At 43.0% G+C, this 17,825-nt stretch overlaps 1 protein-coding gene across 4 annotated transcripts in view; it reads right to left on the bottom strand.

Annotated features, from left to right (window-relative positions):
* LOC140426258 (dual specificity testis-specific protein kinase 2-like) overlaps positions 1 to 17,825 on the bottom strand; it is a 165,330-nt gene that overhangs the window by 19,894 nt on the left and 127,611 nt on the right. For all 4 annotated transcript variants that reach the window (XM_072510785.1, XM_072510783.1, XM_072510786.1 and 1 more), the window contains 3 exons: positions 17,356 to 17,439; positions 15,084 to 15,170; positions 849 to 990 (listed from right to left, as the gene is read on the bottom strand). In XM_072510785.1, the coding sequence (XP_072366886.1) occupies positions 849 to 990; positions 15,084 to 15,170; positions 17,356 to 17,439 (313 nt within the window). The remainder of the gene's footprint in view (positions 1 to 848; positions 991 to 15,083; positions 15,171 to 17,355; positions 17,440 to 17,825) is intronic.

Raw genomic sequence — 17,825 nt, 5'->3', positions numbered from 1 at the left:
AGTACACATGGAATTGCATACCTTTCGGGATCCCTGCATGGAACACTGCAAATTCAGAAGTGTTAGCAAACATTCAGCCGAGTGAAGTTTCCACTTTAGGTGTAATCAGAAAACGGAGTGTAATTTGTGCTTTAAATTGCTGTTTTTTCTCCCCAAACCTATTTGCACAATTAAACATAAAATCTTCCACAACTCAGGGCAGCCAGTGTCAGATTTTTTTTTAAATCATTGATGTAGTTAAGCGCAGTAACATGGTACAGATATATTAATGGAGTTGAAAATCTCTATTTTATCACAAAATAAATAATTCTAATTAGTGTCTAGTCTTCCGCCACCTGCAGGTAACATGGTTTTAGGTTACTGAAAATTACTTTACCATATTGAGCAGTTTATTTGTTTAATATGTGTACACCTGTCAGCTTCTTGGCAAATAAAATATTTAACATGTAAAACATGAAAACGAGCACCTCAAGCCTTCTTGAACGACCTCCAACAGGCACAATCGGCAGAAGCTTCCCTCATCATTTAATTCTTGGGACACGGCCAACTTCTGGCAGAAATTGTCTTTAAACTAGCATTAAAGATCTCAGAGCTCTTAACCCAATTTCAATTCAAATCTCCTCAATTATGCAACCAATTGCACCCATTTTGTGCCGATAATACGAATGCAAACTGATTGCATTTATGGCTGCACTGAATTCTTTAATTGGTAGGATCCAATATAAATGCTCTGTATAGTTAAAAATAGTGCTGCAAGAATTCAATGCAGTAAAAATTCATTATTAACACATTTTCATGGCACTCAACAGCCTGATTTTTATTTAGATAAAAAAAAAGGGACTGCTTACTTTTCTGAAGATTAATTGGCTTGGTCTCTCTACCTTCTTCACTGTTAATAGATCTCTCTTGGCCTTCAGCCTGTAGGTGTGGCATAATTTCTTCTATCATTTTTACGATCTCTGGAAAGGATGGACGGAGCTTTGGATCCATCTGCAGAAAAGAAGTTTAACATTTAATGTTGAACGACCACAAAGCACTTCACAGTAAATGGTTTACAATTGAAATCCAGGAGGCAAAATCTACAGTGAGAACAATTTTACTATTTCACATAGTTCTTTTTATAATTCACTAAATCTCCAATATAAGGTATCAGTATAAAGCAGGTTCCATCACAAGCAATAGGTATATCAGGGATATGTATTTACAGCCACTGAGAAACAATAATTGTGGAAAGCAATGATAATTCACCAGGATGATAAATTATAAGGAGAGCTTTGAGATACTGGGGCATTTTCCACCAGAGGAAAAAAGAAACTCAACAGTTATGAAGTGTTCTGATAAAAGAGAAAATTAATTTTCTCTAGCTGGGAAGTCAGTTCAACGTCATCAATTTAAAATTCTCTAAGAAAGCAAGCATAGAGGCTAGAAGTTTCTTTACCAATAGAGTTGTAATATAAATAACTATAATAATCTTTATTATTGTCACAAGTAGGCTTACATTAACACTGCAATGACGTTACTGTGAAAATCCCCTAGTTGCCACACTCCGGTGCCTTTCCGGGTACACTGAGGGAGAATTCAGAATGTCCAATTCACCAAACAGCATATCTTTCACAACTTGTGGGAGGAAGCCGGAGCACCCGGAGAAAACCCACACAGGCACAGGGAGAATGTGCAGACTCCGACAGACAGTGACCAAAGCAGGACTCGAACCCGGAACACTGCCGCTGTGAAGCAACAGTGCTAACCACTGTGCCACCGTGCTGCCCAGTGTATCTTACAAAGGAAAAGTCAATACATATTTGAGACAGCTGAAAGCACAAGCTCTGGTGAGACAACAGGGCAATAGGATTAATTTTTCGTTGCTCTACCAGCCATGGTGGTCCAAATGGTCATCTTCTGCACACGTTCACTTCACCTCAATAATATCCAAATTTAAATTCTATGCATAAGTTATTTCACGTGTTTGACACGACTAATTATAGCTGAAGTGTCCACTTTTAACTGCTGATTTTAACACCAGAAAGAATCCATCCCCAAATGACTGTTCCATGCAGGTTCCATTATAGTTAATCTGTGTACTTCAAATGCTGCAAAGATTCAACACGTTAAGATTAAATAATCTAAAATTAAATATTTTGATTTTTTTTAATGGTGATGTTATTTCTTAAAATATTAGGTTCCACTTACATCAATAATACATTTTTAACAAACTCAAGACAATTATAGCATAGATCAAATATTTTATAAAGATCCCTATGGAATCCCTGAAAATACACTGAAGTCAAAAGGAACATTATTTAGCCCCTCAAGCTTCTCCCGCTTTCAATGAAATCATGGTTAATGTATGACATAACTGCATGTATCTATGTTTGCCCCATATCCCTTAATATCTTTGGCTAACAAAAAATCAATCTCTGTTTGAAAATTCAGAATTGATCTCGCGTTAATTGTCATTGGCAGAAGAGAATTTGAAACTAGTGTTTCCTAATTTCACTCCTGAAAAATCGGCTTTTCACTCCTGATCTTAGATTGGTCAGCGAATGAAAATAGTTTCTGCCGAGCTACCCAGTTTCCCTTAATATTTTCAAAACTTCAATCAGGCACCTCAACCTTATTAGGATCCCAGTGGGGGAAACTAAACCAAAATAACCAAACTTAGCAAACAATGTCCAAGTGAAGAAATTACCAACAAGATTTCACTATCTGTAACTTACACTTTACCAAAAATCATAACCAAGGAAAACTAAACATGAATTAACAGACAAATTCTACTTCAAGTAAAAGGTAAATTTCACTGTAAATAACCAATACAACAAAGATAGGTCTTACGGAACTACAATTACTCCTCTCAACATGTGCATCATATGCAGTTTGAACGTTTCCTAACTTGGCCTCTGGTACATAGGATCTTTCACTTTCCCACTCAATTGACTCAGCCCTGAAGTTCACCGGTAGTCACATTCCAAGTGAGGTCCCTGAAGACAGTTCTCACCAAAATAGTACATTCCTGCAGAGCCGCCTTAGCTAGTTTTGATGATACACCCCCCCAGAGATTTCTTTATCCGATTCCTTCAATAAATTCCATTAAAAGGTTTGGTCATCTCAAACAAAACTGAAGCAGCAGCAGTAAAATTGCCCAATTCACAATCCCTGCTCTAGCCTGGTCTTCAGCTTTCCGTCCTGATTAAATGTATTATATATCCTTCCGAAGGAGTGGTGCCCAGAACTACTCACAGTAATCCAGACATGATCTAACCAGGGGTTAGAATAGCTGAAGAACCCATATATTCTAATAGAGCAAAATACTGTAGATGACGGAGGTCGAAGATAAAAACAAAGTGCTGGAAAGCAGCATCTGTGGAGAGAGAAACAAAGTTTACATTTAGAGTCCGTTATGACAGCTCCAAAGAGTCACCATATTTGTTAAAATGTTAACTCTGTTTCTCTCTCCACAGACATTGCCAGACTTGCGAAGTTTGCATGCCCCCTGAGCTTGGGGCTTTGGGGCAGCACGGTAGCATTGTGGTTAGCACAATTGCTTCACAGCTCCAGGGTGCCAGGTTCGATTCCCGGTTTGGGTCAGTGTCTGTGCGGAGTCTGCACATTCTCCCCGTGTTGAATGGGTTTCCTCCGGGTTCTCAGGTTTCCTCCCACAGTCCAAAGATGTGCGGGTTAGGTGGATTGGCCGTCCAAAATTGCCCTTAGTGTTAGGTGGGGTTGCTGGGTTGTGGGGATAGGGTGGAGGTGTGGACCTCATGTGGGGTGCTCTTTCCAAGAGCCGGTGCACACTCGATGGGTCGAATGGCCTCCTTCTGCACTGTAAATTCTATGACTCAGCAATGCGCAGGCCCGGAGCCCAGCGAGGCAGATCACTTCCTCCTGATGATAGCGCACTGACCCAGGAGCCGATTCTTTTCGAAAATCAATGGAGTCTTCTCTCCAGAAGCAGTGGCAGGGAGCAGGTCACACGCCCCATACACTGATGCCACGTGCTTTGGGCGCAAGAGAAATTCCATCATTTTGTAGATGCCAGAAGTGCTGGTGTGAGCTCCAGGGCTTCTGGTGAACAACCCATTAAGGAGCTGAAATCAGGAACAAAGCAGTATAAAGAAGATTTCTTGTGGCACGGGTTTACAAATTGTGCCAATGCAAATCAGGACGCAAAGCCCATCTGTGTTATATGCAGGGAAGTACTGACAAATGAAAGATTAGAACCCTCAAAATCTCAAAGGCATTTGAAGATTAAGCATGGCGGGCTCGAGGACAAACCTCTTGATTTTTTTTTTTAATGCACTGAGAACTTATATCAACTGAATTCCTTAGCAGAAATGTAACACTGAATGACAAACCAAGTGACATCGTGAGGACCAAGCAGGCTCAGCTGTCACATTAAAAGGTGAGCGACAATGTCGCAATAGCCGGCTCGCTGTGGGTTGCAAAGGCTTGCCCGCCGTGGGTTACAAAGGTCGGCCAGTTGGTAAAAATGGGTCCCAGGCAAAAAAAACTGGTCTAAAGAGTATGAGAAACTTTATGTTCGCAGAGAAGGAGAAATTAGGAGAAACTCATTCTGTTCAATGGGTATGATGTCATAGAATCATAGAATTTACAGTGCAGAAGGAGGCCATTCGGCCCATCGAGTCTGCACCGGCTCTTGGAAAGAGCGCTCTACCCAAGGTCAACACCTCCACCCTATCCCCATAACCCAGTAACCCCACCCAACACTAAGGGCAATTTTGGACACTAAGGGCAATTTATCATGGCCAATCCACCTAACCTGCACATCTTTGGACTGTGGGAGGAAACCGGAGCACCCGGAGGAAACCCACGCACACACAGGGAGGATGTGCAGACTCCGCACAGACAGTGACCCAAGCCGGAATCGAACCTGGGACCCTGGAGCTGTGAAGCAATTGTGCTATCCACAATGCTACCATGCTGTCCGTACTCAATTCAAATTTTGTTTGATAGGGCTGCTTTAAAACACCTGTGGCGTATAATGTTAAAGGCATTTAAATCCAATTTATCATTATTGTGATAATGGGTTATAATTTAGTTTGAAATGATAAGGGTAAAAAAAAAGGGATGGTGGGGTATGAAGATCAGACATAGCAATGACAAATAACAAAAAGATAGAAACAAAATATCACTTTTAAGGAAGGGATTTGGTCAGACCATTAAAGGTCAGCTACAGATCACTTAATAGTGGGAAAGTGTACATGTCAGTAAATACATAAAATGTCCAAACAATCTAGCAGGGAGAGTAAAAAGGGAGATGGAGCATTTATTGTGTACAAGACACCTTTGTGATTCAATATGCAAGAAGACCAAAGGGAAAGCATACTGCTGGACCTATCGATGGGAAATGAACCTGAACATACAAGGGAAGTAAATGTGACTGAATATTTTGGAACTAGTGATTAAATGTAATATTGTGGAAAATAACAATCCAGAATTTTATCTGCAACGTCCAGCATAATTTACACAAATTTGTCATTTCAAACTTACTCCAAAATCTCTCTGAAAAGCAAGTTGAGTAATCCTATGCATGTACAATGGCAAAACAGGGAACTCAGAAGTGGTGTTGCTGATGGATTACCTCAGCTGCATCAATGAGCTAATTAAACAGATGACCGGACTCCTGGAATTCTGAATGTCAAATCCTTTTACTGTATTGAACTTACGTGTAGATAATGCCCTCTGAAATGGCCTAGCAAGCCACTCAGTTGTATTCAACCGCTACGAAAACACAAAAAAGGAATGAAACTGGATGGACCACCCGGCATCAACCCAGGAACTAGAATGACAACGGCACACCAAGCCCTGCCGATCCTGCAAAGTCCTGCTTACTAACATCTGGGAGCTTGTGCCAAAGTTGGGAGAGCTGTCTCAGACTAGTTAAGCCTAAAATAGTCTTCTTGCAGAATCATATCTTACAGACAATGTCCCAGTCATCACTATCACCATTCCTGGGTATGTCCTGTCTCACGGGCAGGACAGACCCAGCAGAGGCGGCGGCACAGTGGTATACATTCGGGAATGAGTTGCCCTGAGAGTCCTCAACATCGACTCTGGGCCACATGAAGTCTCATGGCTTCAGGTTAAACATGAGCAAGGAAACCCTCTGCTGATTGCCACGTACTGCCCACCATCAACTGATGAACCAGTACTCCTCCATGTTGAACACCAGTTGGAGAAAGCTCTGAGGGTGGCAAGAGCACAGGGTATGCTCTGGGTGGGGGATATCAATGTCCACCAACAAGAGTAGCTCGGTAGTGCCACCACAGGCCAAGCTGGCCGGGTCCTAAAGGACATAGCTGCTAGACTGGCCTGCAGCAGGTAGTGAGGTAACCAACAAGAGGGAAAACATACTTGACCTCATCCTCACCAATCTGCCTGCTGCAGATGCATCTGTCCATGATAGTATCAGTAGAAGTTACAACCGCACAGTTCTTGTGGAGACAAAGTCCCGTCTTCATATGGAGGATACTCTCCATCGTGTTGTGCGGCACTCTCACCGTGCTAAATGGGATAGACTTCGAACAGATCTAGCAACTCATTAAGAGATTTAGACAGAGAATTTTAAAATGGAGGGCTTTTGAGCAGATGGGGGAGCTCAGCAGCAAGATTTCCTCAACAAATCACAGCTATAAAACAAAATTGCGTAACCATATTTGCATATCAACAATAAAATATCAAGCTGCTGATTGAACCCACTCATTCTGCTTGCATCATAAAAATGAATGGTTTGTAACACTGCAATGCAGTCAATTGCAAAATAATGTATCCAAGCCAAAGTTCATTGAGGAATGAAGCAAAGAGAAATGCAAGTGGCAAGATCAACAATTTTTTAATATATTTTCAAAGTGAAATATTTTTAAAGTCAAATGTATTCCTAATGCTGTGAAGGATTTATACCCAAAATGTTATTACCTGATTTTTCTCTCTACAGGCCTGCAGATCCCTGAACCACTCCCACACCTTATTAATATTTGCCATCCAATAGTAACATAACAGATTAGGTAGTGCCAACCCCATCGACTGCCTCTCTCTCTGCAAAAACGCCCTATGAACTGAAGGGGTCCCACCAGCCTTAATAAAAGTAGATATCAATTTATTGACCCTGCAAAAGAAAGACTTGGGAAGACTGGGAGACACTAGAACAAACACAAAAACCTTCACCCTCTGAACCCTACCTGCTATGTTCGGAGGGAGGGCGTCCCACCATTTCAAGTCGGCCTTCACCCCATCAAACAGACTAGCAAAATTAAGTTTATGGAGCGAGGCCCAATCATGGGCCACCCAGATCGCCAGATAACAGAAGCTAGTGCTGGCCGTGAAATGAGAAATCTCCCCAAATCAGCTCACTTTCCCAGAGGGTTCAGAGGAAAATATTCACTTTTGCCCAGGTTTAGCTTGTACCAAAGAAGGAGCCAAAACCCTTGTACAGCTTAATTATCTCCTCCACATTGGAGAGTGCGGCCGTGATATATAGTAACAAATCATCTGCATTAAGGACACTCTATGCTCCCTCCCCCCACGCACTATGCCTCTCCATCTGGTGGATGACCTCAACGCAATGGCCACAATTGCTCAGGCAAACAAAAGCAGGACAATGGACATGCCTGTCCGGTACTCCTATTTAGTTGAAAATAACCCCAGCTCAGAGCATTAGTACGCACACTCACGGTAGATGCCCTGTACAAAAGCCTAATCCATGATATAAACTTTAGCCCAAAGCCAAACCTTTCAAAGAGGTACCCCCACTCAACCCTATCAAATGCTTTCTCAGCGTCCATCAAAATAATCAGCTCCGGTTCAATCTCTATGGAGGGCATGAACACAACATTTAACAATCTCCTAATGTTGGCCAACAACTGCCGGCCTTTAACAAAACCAGTATGCTCCTCCAAAATCACACAACGGAGGCAAGGCTCCAAATGCATTGCCAGCACCTTAGCCAACAACTTTGTGTCAGCATTTAACAAGGAAATAGGTCGATATGACTCGCTTTCCGTGGAATCTTTGTCCTTCTTCAGGATCAAGAAAATCGATGCCTGCACCAACAAGGAATCATTAAACATAACCAGCAAAGGTGGGACCAACTGACACGCAAACTGCTTGTAAAATCCGATAGGGAATCGATCAGGACCAGTGCTTTGCCTGTCTGCATTAACCGAATACCGTTCATGACTCCTCAAGCCCTATCAACGCCTCCAACTCCTGCTCCACCCCCGTCAGCCCATCCAAAAATTGCATCATTGATGATTTCTCTTCTGGGGGTTCTAACTTATACAGGTCTCGGTAGAAGGCCTCAAATGCCTCATTAACCTTCACTGAGGCAGAAAGCAACCGCCGCCCGAGTCCCTGACCTGCACTATCTCCAGGGAGGCAGTCTGCCATCTCAACTGGTGCGCGAGGCGACTGGCCTTCTCCCCATACTCATAAAAGGCCCACCTCAAGCATCGCAAATGGTTCACCGCCTTGCCAGTTGAGAACAACTGTAATTCTGTAATCTCTTTCTGCTTGCCAACAACTCCAGTGTCAGGACAATTGAGTGCTGGTGATCCACATCGAGAATGGAATCCACCAGCCTCTGCCTCTCCACCGTTCCTGATTTATCCCTGTGTGCCGTGTAAGATAGTGGGCATCATTCTCCGAACCCCCGCCGGGTCGGAGAATGGCCGTTGGCCGCCGTGAATCCCACCCCCGCCCCCGCCGAAGTCTCCGGTACCGGAGATTGGGCGGGGGCGGGAATCGGGCCGCGCCGGTTGGCGGGACCCCCCGCTCAATTCTCCAGCCCAGATGGGCCGAAGTCCCGCCCAGAAATTGCCTGTCCCGCCGGCGTAAATCAAACCTGGTATTTACTGGCGGGACCAGGCGGCGTGGGCGGGCTCCGGGGTCCTGGGGGGGGGGGGGGGGGGGGGGGGGCGCGGGGCGATCTGACCCCGGGGGGTGCCCCCACGGTGGCCTGGCCCGCGATCGGGGCCCACCGATCCGCGGGCGGGCCTGTGCCGTGGGGGCAGTCTTTCCCTTCCGCCTCCGCTACGGCCTCCACCATGGCGGAAGCGGAAGAGACTCTCCCCACTGCGCATGCGCGGGAAACTTTCAGCGGCCGCTGACGCTCCCGCGCATGCGCCGGGAAACTGTCAGCGGCTGCTGACGCTCCCGCGCATGCGCCGCATTTCCGCGCCAGCTGGCGGGGCAACAAACGCCATTTCCGCCAGCTGGCGGGGCGGAAATCCCTCCGGCGTCGGCCTAGACCCTCAATGTTGGGGCTAGGCCGCCAAAGATGCGGAGCATTCCGCACCTTCGGGCCGGCGCGATGCCCGTCTGATTGGCGCCATTTTTGGCGCCAGTCGGCGGACATCGCGCCGTTGGGGGAGAATTTCGCCCATTATCTCTCCCCCTAATGACCACCTTCAGAGCTTCCCATAGCATGGAAGGTGAAACTGCCTCGTTCTTGTTGAACTCAACATACTCCCAATGGCAGAGTATATATGCCCATAAAAACTCTTATCTGCGAGCAACCCTTGTCCAATCTCCTCGGGGTAGCTCAGGGCGGCCTGCCCCACCACCAAGTCCATAAAGTGCTGAGCATGATCAGATATAACAATCACTGTACCCTGCCCCCCTCACCCTAGGGAGAAGAGACCTACCCACCATAAAGATGTCAATACGGGAGTAGGCTTGATGGACGTGGGAGAAAAAAGAAAATGCCTTCATCCTCGGATACATACATCTCCACTGGTCTACCCTGCTATTGATGTAAATCCAAATCTGGGATAGAAGCCAGCACCTTATTAATGAATGTCGTGTAATCCAGTTCGGTGCATACACTGAGCTTTGACAAAGGGTCATGTGGACTCTAAACGTTAGCTCTTTTCTCTCCCTACAGAAGTTGCCAGACCTGCTGAGATTTTCCAGCATTTTCTCTTTGTTTTGACTATTACCACCGCGTGACCGCCAATGACCCACTAACAATTACGTTCCTCCCAGGATTTGCAAATATATTAACCGCAGAAAGCGACTTCTTGTTGATCAACACAGCGCCCCTCACCGCCCCATTATCAAAACCCGAATGATAAGCCCACCCCATCCAGCCCTTCTGCAACCTTGTTTGATCATTGATTTTCAAACAAGTCTCCTGTAAAATAAAACACATCAGCCTTCAAACCTCTCAGGTGTGCAAACACCCGGGACCTTTTTACTGTGCAGCTTCACCCCTTTACTTTCCAAGTCATCAGCCGGACAGGGGACCTGTGAGGCAAACCAGCAGTGCCTCAGATTGTGCCAGATCAAGGTACACCCAAGATGGCCGCTACACCCCCCACTGAACCAGCACAAAGACAAAGAAACTGCCACCGTCAGTTGTCTATCCCTCCCCTTATGATTCATGCACTAGGATACCCAGATGTTTCTGAATCTCAGAGATCTGCAATCTCTCACCATTTAGATAATATGTTTCAATTTTTGCTGTTCCTGCCAAAATGGACAACTTCACATTTGCCCACATTTTACTCCATGTGCCTGATCTTTGTACCCTCACTTAACCTATATCTAAGATCTTTTGCAGCCATGTCCTCTTCTCAATTTACTTTCCTACCTATCTTTAAGTTATCAGTACATTTCATCCAAGTTATTTATATAAATTGTAAAAAGCTGAGACCCCACTACTGATCTCTATGGCACACCATTCATCACATCCTGCCAACCAACAAAAGACCCATTTATGCCAACTCAGTTTCATGTTAGCTAGCCAATCTTCGATCCAAGCCAATATGTTACCCTCTTTTCCACAATAACCTTTGATGTGGCACTTTATCAAATGCCTTCTGGAAATCTAAGTACAGTACCATCCGTCAGTTCCCCTTTATCAACAGCACTTGTGGCTCCTTCAAAGAACATGATTTACCTTTCACAAAACCATGTTGACTCTGCCTGATTGCCGTGAAATTTTCCAAAATGCTCTGCCATAACATCTTGAATATTAGCTTCTCATTTTTTCTGTGACAAATGTAAGGCTAACTGGCCTGCAACTTCCTGCTTTGTCTCCTTCCCTTTTTAAATAAAGGACTTACATGTGCTTTTTTCCAATCTAATGGAACCTTCCCCAAACCTAGGGAGTTTTGGCAAATTAAAAGCCAATGCGTCAACTATCTCATTAGCCACTTCCTTCATGATTTTCGGGTGAAGTCAATCTGGACCCAGAGATTTGTCAGCCCGCAGACCCAACAATCTGTTCAATACCACTTCCCTGATCATTGCAATTTTCCTGAGTAACTACCGCCTTTCCATTCACTGATTTATAGCTATTTCTGGGATTTATTTGTGTTCTGGATGGTGAAGATCAATGCAAAATACCTGTTTAATTCAACTGCCATCTCCTTATTTTCCATTATCAATTCTCCAGACCAACACTCACTTTGTTAACGTTTTTATTTAAGCATCCATAGAAATAACTATCCATCTTTATATTACTAGCTAGCTTTCTCTTGTATTCTAATTTTTCCCTCCTTATTAATCTATTTGTCATTCTCTGCTAGTCTTTGCATTCTTTCTAATCTTCTCACCTCACCTGTCTTTGCAGAATTATATGCTTTTTCTTTAAGTTTGAGAATATTTTTAACTTTTTTAATTTAACCACGGATGGTAGGCCCTGTCCTTGAAATGTTTCTTTCTCATTGGCATGCCTCATTCAGTGTATTCTGAACTATCCCTTTAAATGTCTGCCACTATTGATCCATCTCTTAACCTCAGTTGCCAGTTCACTTCAGCTGGCTCCACTTTCATGCCCTCATAATTACCCTTATTTAAGTTTAAAATACTAGTCTTAGACACATTCTTCTCTCCCTCAAACTGAATGTAACATTCAATATTACGATCACTGCTATCTAGTGGTGCATTCACTGAGGTTACCAATTAATCCCATCTCATTGCACAATACCAGATCTAGTATAGTATAGTGAGGCCAAAACATTGTGTAATTTCAAGAAAGAATTAGAGATAGCTCTTGGGGCTAAAGGGATCAAGGGATATGGAGGCGAGATCAGGATATTGAACTTGATGATCAGCCACGATCATAATGAATGGCGGAGCAGGCTCGCAGAGTCAAATGGCCTCCTCCTGCTTGTACTTTCTGTAGCCTGTTCTCTAGTTGGCTCCAGAAAATGCAGTTCGAAGAAACTATCCCAAAAACATTCTTGTAAACTCTTCATCTTTGCTGGAGGATAAGGTTGAATCCATTTGGGTGGAAATCAGGAATAGTAAGACAAAAAAGTCACTGATAGGAGTAGTCTATAGGCCACCAAATAGTAACATTATGATGGGGCAGGCAATAAACAAAGAAATAACTGATGCATGTAAAAATGGTACAGAAGTTATCATGGAGGATTTTAATCTACATGTCGATTGGTTTAACCAGGTCGGTCAAGGCAGCCTTGAGGAGGAGTTTATAGAATGTATCCGCGATAATTTCCTGGAACAGTATGTAATGGAACCTACGAGGGAATAAGCGGTCCTAGATCTGGTCCTGTGTAATGAGACAGGATTGATTAATGATCTCATAGTTAGGGATCCTCTCAGAAGGAGCGATCACAATATGGTGGAATTTAAAATACAGATGGAGGGTGAGAAGGTAAAATCAAGCTATAGAGTTCTGTGCTTAAACAAAGGAGATTACAATGGGATGAGAGAAGAACTAGCTACGGTAGACTGGGAGCAAAGGCTTTATGGTGAAACAGTTGACGAACAGTGGAGAATCTTCCAAGCGATTTTTCACAGTACTCAGCAAAGGAATATACCAACAAAAAGGAAGGACGGTAGAAAGAGGGAAAATCGACCGTGGATATCTAAGGAAATAAGGGAGAGTATCAAATTGAAGGAAAAAGCATACAAAGTCGCAAAGATTAGTGGGAGACTAGAGGACTGGGAAATCTTTAGGGGGCAACAGAAAGCTACTAAAAAAGCTATAAAGAAGAGTAAGATAGATTATGAGAGTAAACTTGCTCAGAATATAAAAACAGATAGTAAAAGTTTCTACAAATATATAAAACAAAACAGAGTGGCTAATGTAAATATTGGTCCTTTAGAGTATGAGAAGGGAGATTTAATAATGGGAGATGAGGAAATGGCTGAGGAACTGAACAGGTCTTTTGGGTTGGTCTTCACAGTGGAAGACACAAATAACATGCCAGTGACTGATAGAAATGAGGCTATGACAGGTGAGGACCTTGAGTTGATTGTTATCACTAAGGAGGTAGTGATGGGCAAGCTAATGGGGCTAAAGGTAGACAAGTCTCCTGGCCCTGATGGAATGCATCCCAGAGTGCTAAAAGAGATGGCTAGGGAAATTGCAAATGCACTAGTGATAATTTACCAAAATTCACTAGACTCTCTGGGTGGTCCGGGCGGATTGGAAATTAGCAAACGTGACACCACTGTTTAAAAAAGGAGGTAGGCAGAAAGCGGGTAATTATAGGCCAGTGAGCTTAACTTCGGTAGTAGGGAAGATGCTGGAATCTATCAAGGAAGAAATAGCGAGGCATCTGGATGGAAATTGTCCCATTGGGCAGACGCAGCATGGGTTCATAAAGGGCAGGTCGTGCCTAACTAATTTAGTGGAATTTTCTGAGGACATTAACAGTGCAGTAGATAACGGGGAGCCAATGGATGTGGTATATCTGGATTTCCAGAAAGCCTTCGACAAGTTGCCACACAAAAGGTTGCTGCATAAGATATAGATGCATGGCATTAAGGGTAAAGCAGCAGCATGGATAGAGGATTGTTTAATTAATAGAAAGCAAAGAGTGGGGATTAATGGGTGTTTCTCTGGTTGGCAATCAGTAGCTAGTGGTGTCCCTCAGGGATCAATGTTGGGCCCACAATTGTTCACAATTTACATAGATGAGTTGGAGTTGGGGACCAAGGGCAATGTGTCCAAGTTTGCAGACAACACTAAGGTGAGTGGTAAAGCAAAAGGTGCAGAGGATACTGGAAGTCTGCAGAGAGATTTGGATAGGTTAAGTGAATGGGCTAGGGTCTGGCAGATGGAATACAATGTTGACAAATGTGAGGTTATCAAAAGGGATTATTATTTAAATGATAAAATATTAAAACATGCTGCTGTGCAGAGAGACCTGGGTGTGCTAGTGCATGAGTCGCAAAAAGTTGGTTTACAGGTGATTAAGAAGGCAAATGGAATTTTGTCCTTCATTGCTAGAGGGATGGAGTTTAAGACTAGGGAGGTTATGCTGCAATTGTATACGGTGTTAGTGAGGCCACACCTGGATTATTGTTTTCAGTTTTGGTCTCCTTACCTGAGAAAGGACTACTGGGGCTGGAGGGTGTGCAGAGGAGATTCACTAGGTTAATCCCAGAGCTGAAGGGGTTGGATTATGAGGAGAGGTTGAGTAGGCTGGGACGGTATTCATGGAATTTAGAAGGATAAGGGGGGGAAACTTATAGAAACATATAAAATTCTGAAGGGAATAGATAGGATAGATGCGGGCAGGTTGTTCCCACTGGCGGGTGAAAGCAGAACTAGGGGGCATAACCTCAAAATAAGGGGAAGAAGATTTAGGAGTTTAGGAGGAACTTCTTCACCCAAAGCGTTGTGAATCTATGGAATTCCTTGCCCAGTGAAGCAGTTGACGCTCCTTCATTAAATGTTTTTAAGATAAAGATTGATAGTTTTTTGAAGAATAAAGGGATTAAGGGTTATGGTGTTCAGGCCGGAATGTGGAGCTGAGTCCACAAAAGATCAACCATGATCTCGTTGAATGGCGGAGCAGGCTCGAGGGGCCAGATGGCCTACTCCTAGTTCTTATGTTCTTATCTGATTTTTCCAATCAATATGTAGATTAAATGCTTAGTAGCACAGGGTGTATGATATCCACTTGAGGTTACAACTTCAGGCTGAACAGTCCACTACACTTCTACATTTATCAAAATATCCCCAAGGCAAACCTATGCCAATGCTATCTGATCAGATATTGCAACAGCAAGAAGTAACATTTTCCTTATTAATCCACAAAATGTAATCAAAAAGTAGCTCATTTTTTTGCAATACATTACTCACTTACTTTGCAACAGTTGAAGGCAAGCTGAAGAAAGCTGGGTGGACAGTCCCCGACCATGTTCTGAAATGCATCATAGTCTAACCCAAAGTTCTAAATGTTTGGAAGGATCGAGAGAGAGAAAGAAAATATAATTCAGTAACTAGGAGATGCTTAAACTGCAAACAATAAGTCTGGACAAGAAAGATGTCCATTTATTATGATATATTACATAAAAATATGAAATCACAAATTATACAAAAGTCTGTTTTAGGCAGCACGATGGCACAGTGGTTAGCTTTGCTGCCTCACAGCGCCAGGGACCAAGGTTCAATTCCAGCCTCAGGTGACTGTCTGTGTGGAGTTTGTACATTCTCCCCATGTCTGCGTAGGTTTTCTCCGGGTGCTCTGATTTCCTCCCACAGTCCAAAGGTGTGCAGGTTAGGTGGATTGGTCAAACTAAATTGCCTGTAGTATCCAAAAGATTAGGTCGGGTCATGGGGTTACAGGAATAGGGTGGGGAGTGAGCCTTGCTGGGGTGCTCATTCAGAGGGTGAGCAGACTCGATGGGCCAAATGGCCTCCTTCTGCACTGTAGGGATTCTATGAAGGAAGTCAAAGATGAACCAAAGTCACTTACTGTCTATTCATATCAGTGCTGTAAGGGTGATGGCATTATTGAAGGATAAAGCAGAAATTTTCAAATTTCGCCTTGGTATAATAAACTACAGACATAAATCCAGAAAGCCCAATAGATATGCACTGCATATACTTTTTTTTTGAAGTAAGCATTTTTGGTAAAGATACAGCTCAAATTTATTTTCAAGAACAAAATTAAACAGGCTTTGAAAACAAATGCCCACAACTTTATGAGTGCTGCTTTACCACACAGACTACAAAAGTTCAAGAAAGCCCAGCTCCATCTTCAAGGGCAACTAGGGATGGAAAATAGCCTAGACGGAGCACCCAACCCAAGAAAGAATAAATAAAATTCTGAAGCATGATAATATAGCTTGCTTTTTGTATCCAAATGCGTTAAAACCCGAATACTTTAAGTGATGGTATAAAATAAAGATAATTTCCCATTCACACTTGTCGTGTTAGGATTGATGGAATACATGATACTTTACATATAGAATCAGTACAAAAGGGGGCCATTCGGCCCATCAAGTCTGCACCAGCCCTTGGAAAGAGCACCCTACTTAAGTCCCCGCCTCCACCCTATCCCCATAACCCAGTAACCCCACCTAACCTTTTTTTGGACACCAAGGGGCAATTTAGCATGGCCAATCCACCTAGCCTGCACATCTTTGGGCTGTGGGAGGAAACCGGAGCACCCCTGGAGGAGACCCATGCAGACATGGGAAGAAAGGGCAAACTCCACACAGACAGTCACCTGAGGCTGGAATTGGACCTGGTACCCTGGTGCTGTGAGGAGGCAGGGCTAACCACTGTGCCACCCATAGTTGCTACCATCAGCACAACAGCACTGATATTTCTGAACAAAACTCAGGAATTAACCTCTCACAATTTGGGAGATTTATAGCTCAGAAAGAACACTAAATCTACAATAATGATGTAATGCTAAAATTCTGCAATATAAATTATGTATTCGGTGGTAATAGCAAGAATCAATTAACTTTAGCACAATTTCTCACTAATTTTTAATACTGAACATTAAAACATGTAATTACACGGAACAGCAACAAAAAATGCAAGAATAATGGAAGGGCAGATTGCAATCAGGGTGGGTTCTTTAAAAACATCATAGCCATCACAGGATGTGCTGCACAAGTCGAGTTCTTCCTGACAACTCAGGAATGGACATTGGACAGGTGGCAATGGTGAACACTCCTCCCATGTTTCATGCAACATCGCTAGTTGTTAGCCAACCGTTGCTGCCACTTTCCCCCAACTAATTGTTTTAATGCTTATGGTTCTGGCAAAATAAAAAGATATTCACAAATTTTACATCCACTGTACAGTTAACCAGTGACAGTATACAGATTGGTCCCACACTGGTCTGCTGAGAGAAAACCAAGTTGATAAATTTAAACAGCCAGCATTCCCATTAGTATTCACATTGAATGTTATCTCATTCATCTGCATTCTCTTCCCAAACAAAGTAGAAAGATGCCTATATTGAAATCTCCTAAAAATACACTTAACTTTTTAAAGGCAACAAAGTTTGTTGATAAAAAAAAATTGGTTTGTTGTTAAACCACAGAAGTGACGAAACACTTTTGACAATTACTCTTCGCTTATCTTAGCAGAAACAGGATCAAAACCTCACTCCTTACCACTGTCCGAGGGAGATAGTCAGGGTCAGCTTTTACTCTGGCTATGATTTCACATAGAATAATACCATACGAAAACACATCCGCCTGCCATTAAATTAAAAAGTGTTAGAAACAAAGCTTTAGGATCACTTCTCCAATACTGTTATTTAGAAAAGCAAAAAATAAATCATTCGCATTTATATAGTGACTATTATCCTCCGATGTTCCAAGGTACTTCATTACCACGGCAATACTTTAAAAACATAAACTAAGAACATAAAAACATGAGAAATTAGAGCAGAAGTAGACCTACAGCCCCTCAAGCCTGCTCCACTATTCAGTGCAATCATATCTAATCTTCTGTTTCATAATTGAACATCCACAACCCTCTGGGGTAGAGAATTTCAAAGAGGTGTATAAGATCATGAGAAGCATTTTTAGGGTGAATGCACTCAGTCTTTTTCTCAGGGTTGGGAATCGAGAACTAGAGG

This window comes from Scyliorhinus torazame, chromosome 7 (genome assembly GCF_047496885.1).
Source record: "Scyliorhinus torazame isolate Kashiwa2021f chromosome 7, sScyTor2.1, whole genome shotgun sequence".
NCBI classification, from domain to species: Eukaryota; Metazoa; Chordata; class Chondrichthyes; order Carcharhiniformes; family Scyliorhinidae; genus Scyliorhinus; species Scyliorhinus torazame.
Note: the sequence above shows the minus strand (reverse complement) of the source record. Positions and strands in the feature narration are given on the sequence as shown.